This window comes from Gracilinanus agilis, unplaced genomic scaffold (assembly GCF_016433145.1).
Source record: "Gracilinanus agilis isolate LMUSP501 unplaced genomic scaffold, AgileGrace unplaced_scaffold1001, whole genome shotgun sequence".
Lineage (NCBI taxonomy): Eukaryota > Metazoa > Chordata > Mammalia > Didelphimorphia > Didelphidae > Gracilinanus > Gracilinanus agilis.
In genome coordinates this window covers 1-3,824 of record NW_025340268.1, presented here as the reverse complement: position 1 = coordinate 3,824, position 3,824 = coordinate 1, and the positions used below count along the sequence as shown (strand labels likewise).

The window sequence follows — 3,824 nt, the reverse complement described above, 5'->3', positions numbered from 1 at the left end:
TCCCCCACTGCGCTGCCCCTCCCCCTCACCCAGACCTTCTCCCCCTCAGCCGGCTACTGCCTGACCAGCCTGGCCGCCGGCCTGGCCCTGCTGGGGGGTCTGAGCCAGGCCGGGCCGCCCCCCGCCAGTCCAGTGCAGGAGCTCCAGCGCGCCCTCAGCCTCTGGGAACAGCGAAGGCTCCCCCCGACCCAGGGCTGCCAGGTACGCCGGGGGCCCCCCGAAGGGCAGCAAAGAGTGGTCAGAGTTCGGGGGGGGCTGGGAACAGGGAGGGGGCGCAGGGGCTTCCCCAAGGCCTGGCACACAGGGAGTCCTTCCGTGCCGGCGAGAGATGACGCTGAGCAGACTTGGGCCCAGGCCTGGGCAGGGAGGCGGCTGGGGGGGGATGGGCCATGCGTGTGTGCAGACAGGTGGGGGGCTCTTCCTGGCCTCCAGAGCCCTTCGCTGCCCCCCAGGGCGGCCCCTTGTCCAGGCAGCCGTTGGCCGCTCGGCGGGGCTTCTGGAGCATTTTCTGGCTTCCAGCCCGGAGGCTGGTGAGCGGAGGATGATTGTCCCCATTTTCCAGGTCGGCACACGGAGGCCGGGGAAGCCTAAGGAGAGTCCCTTAACTGTCCTCCCTCCGAGCCTTTGCTCATCCCCGGCCCTCGGGGCATCCTAGGGCCCGGCCCGGTTCTTGGGGCCCGGCCCGGTTCTTGGGGGCCTTCGGTCCGGCTAACGGTGGCTCCTTCCCCCTGAGCAGCACCTCCTCCGGGTGGCTTACCAGGACCCCGTCCACGGCTGCACCTCCAAGACGCTGGCCCTGCCCCCAGGCTCCTCGGCGGCCGCCCTGGCCCGGCTCTGTGCCGCCAAGTTCCGGGTGTCGAGGCCCGAAGCCTTCGGCCTCTTCCTGCACGGCCAGGAGGGCTCCCTCCGCCTGGCGCCCGACGCCCTGCCCCACGCCCTGGCCGGCCCCGGCTACCTCCTCTACGGGCCGCTGGACGGAGCCCCCGAGGCTGAGGGGGGGGACCCCCAAGCGCAGGGAGCCGAGGAGGAGCTGGGGGGGGCCGTGAGGAGGGACCAAGGGCCCCCCCAGAGCCCTGCTGAGTGACCCAATAAAAACGTTTGTCAGCACGTCCCGCGTCAGGCGCTCGGGCTGGGGGAGGGGAGCGCGGCCGAGGGGCTCCTCGCTGCCCCCCGGGAGCTCGGCGGGCTGGACGGGAAGGGAAGGAAGCCCGAAGGGTCTGCCCAGAGCGTCCACCCCGGCTGGGGCGCCACGGCCTGAGGAGGAAGAGCCTGGGCCGAGCCCCCCGGAGGGCCCCGTCGCGGCCGGCTTTCCAGGCTCTGACGAGGCCGCTTTGGTGTCAGGACGGGCAGGAAGGAGGGCCCAGAGGGGGCTTTGGGGCAAGCCTGGGCCCCGGCCAGTGCCGCCTCGGCCCCCCTCGCCTGGGGCAGCGGCTCGGCCCGGCTTCTGGCTGACAGAAATGATCCCCCAGAAGTCCTGCCGGAGCAGCGGTCAGCCCAGGCGGCCGCCCAGCAGCCCCGATCCCTGCCGGCCCCCCACGTGTCCAGTGCGGCTACGCCTGGCAGAGTGGGAAGGTCGGCCGCCAGCCTTGGGGGACCCCCAGAGCCCCCCGTTCTGTAGACCTGTCCGAGGCCCAGGCAGGACGGGCGGCGCCATGCCAGCCGCATCCCAGCGAGCTTAGCCGCACACGCCCGGGGAGGCTGGACCTGCAGGGGGATGTCCTGGGTTCCAATCCGGCACCTCACATGGACCCTGCCGGGTGGCCTTGGGGAGTCGCTGAATGGCCTCCAAACGCCATTTCCTGCTCTGTAAAGTGAAGCTGCCGACCAGGAGGGAATCCCGACCGACTCTTGCTCCTTTGTGCCCGGAGAAAATGGCCAGAAAGCACTTGTGAGCCTTGAAGGCCGGAAAAGATCACAATTGTCCCCATTGAACAGGTGAAGAAACTGAGGCGCAGAGTCCGTCCCCCAAAGCCGCAAGGGTCGCCCCTCCTCCCCGAGAGGCGGCCAGAGCCCCCTGGAGGAGCCCCAAACCTGGTCTGCCGGCTTCCTGCCAGGGCCCAGGCCTTTGGGTCAGCGTCTCTCAGGGACTCTCCCCTGGGCCAGCAGGGGGCGCGCCTGCTCTATCCATCGGACCCCGAGAGTCTACTCTCTTGGCCCAGGAGCCCCCGATACCCCGCCAGCTCTTCATGGCACAAATGGGTAAACTGAGGCCCCGGCCCCGTCACCCCTGCCCAGTCCCAGGAGCCTCCAGGAAGGGGGAGCCGGGCCGGACCTCGGGCCTCCTCCACCAGCTCCGACCCCTCCCCCTCCCGCCGGCACTTCCTCCCTTCTCACGTCCAGGCCTGGGAACTGCTGGGGCGGCCGCCGGCTATTCCTGGGGACGCGGAGCCCCGCGGCGCCCCCTCGCTCCCCGGGGACCGGCCCCTCCCTCCTCCCGGGCCAGGCGCTCCCCACGCCCAGCTCCCTCATCTACTGCAGCAGGGGCCCCGGCCCAGGACCCGGGTTCGAATTCTGTTTCACAGATCTGGTCCCGCTCTCCGGGCTCCGGCCGCTCCTGGGAAGAGGAGCCTCGGTGGCGGCCCTCCGGGGACGGGAAAGCGTCCCGGAACGAATCGAGAGCCGGGAGGGGAGGGGCCGCTGGGGGGGCTCTAGAGCAAGGCGGCCCCTCGCATCTGCGCACATTGGAGCGGCCGCCTCGGCACACAGTAGGTGATTCACGCCCCGAGTTCCAGTCCAGCCTCAGCCCTCGGGCTCCCGCCTCAGTTTCCTCCCAGCCCCGCAGCCTCGTCCCTCAGGAGCTGCCTGCAGAGGCTCCTCCGGCTTTGAGCACTTCCAGATGCCCCAGAAAGGGGGCGGGGCTTCCGCCCTCTGCGCTGCCCACGGGGGAGCCGGACCCCTGGCCGGGGAGGGGAAGGAGCGAGGCAGGCCTGGGCGGGGTGGCCTGAACTCATCAGATTCCAGCCTCGGTGACTCATGGGGGAACGCCTGGAGGTGGGGGATGACGGAGGAGCCGGGAGGGAGAGCGTGTGACGGAGCTGGAGGGCTTCCTGGAGGAAGAGGCGTGCGGCCGCCCGAGGAATGGGCTAGGAGGCAGGACGCCTGGCTGTGACCCTGGCCAAGTCACTTCCCCAGGCCGCCTCGGCTTCCTTGTCCGCCGGAAGCAGCGCCCCGGGGGGGGGGGTCTCTCGGGCGTCCCCACGCTGCGGGCTGCTGCCACGTTCGGGCGTTTCTCTCTTGAGTTTGCTCTCGATTCGCTCGGAGCCCCCTCTGGGCATCTCGTCACTTCGGAACCCACGACCTCCCGTCCCTGAGCCCGCCGTGCCTCCTCGCTGGACCCCCGTCGGGGGTTTCCTTGGGACGGACGCTGGAGCGGTCGCCCATTTCCAGCTCCTTTTACAAAGGGGAAACTGAGGCAAAAGGGGAGGGGACGTGCCCAGGCTCACGCAACCAGGAAGTGTCTGAGGCTGGATTTGAACTCGAGTCTTCCTGGCCTCGTTTCCAGGAATCTCTGCCCAGCCGGTGAGCAGCCCCGAAGGGCGCCCCGAGGGCCTGCAGGGCTCCCCTACGAGGCCTGGGAAGCCCTTCCTGCGCACACGGCCCTCCGGACACCCGCCCACAGGGCCGGTCCACCGCCCGCCGAGCGCTCGCACCCAGTACCCGGCGGAGGGGTCCGGGTCCTCCGGGCTGCCCGCATTCCCTGACAGCAATCACGGAGGCCGCCTCGGCGCTGGTGGGCTTCGCTCTTTCAGCCGCGCCTGTGGGGGCAGCCGCGGCTGGCAGGGGGCGGCCTTGTTCGTAAAGGCTGGGCCCAGAATGCCCTGGGG

General features: G+C 70.7%; 1 protein-coding gene across 1 annotated transcript; it reads left to right on the top strand.

The window, feature by feature from the left end:
• Nucleotides 1–49: 49 nt before the first annotated feature.
• Nucleotides 50–1,107, top strand: LOC123253896 (ras and Rab interactor 1-like; the record flags this gene model as incomplete). Its single annotated transcript, XM_044682993.1, has 2 exons — nt 50–201; nt 737–1,107. Coding segments are annotated over 2 exons (500 nt in total), but the record flags the coding sequence as incomplete, so codon positions are not given.
• Nucleotides 1,108–3,824: the final 2,717 nt, after the last annotated feature.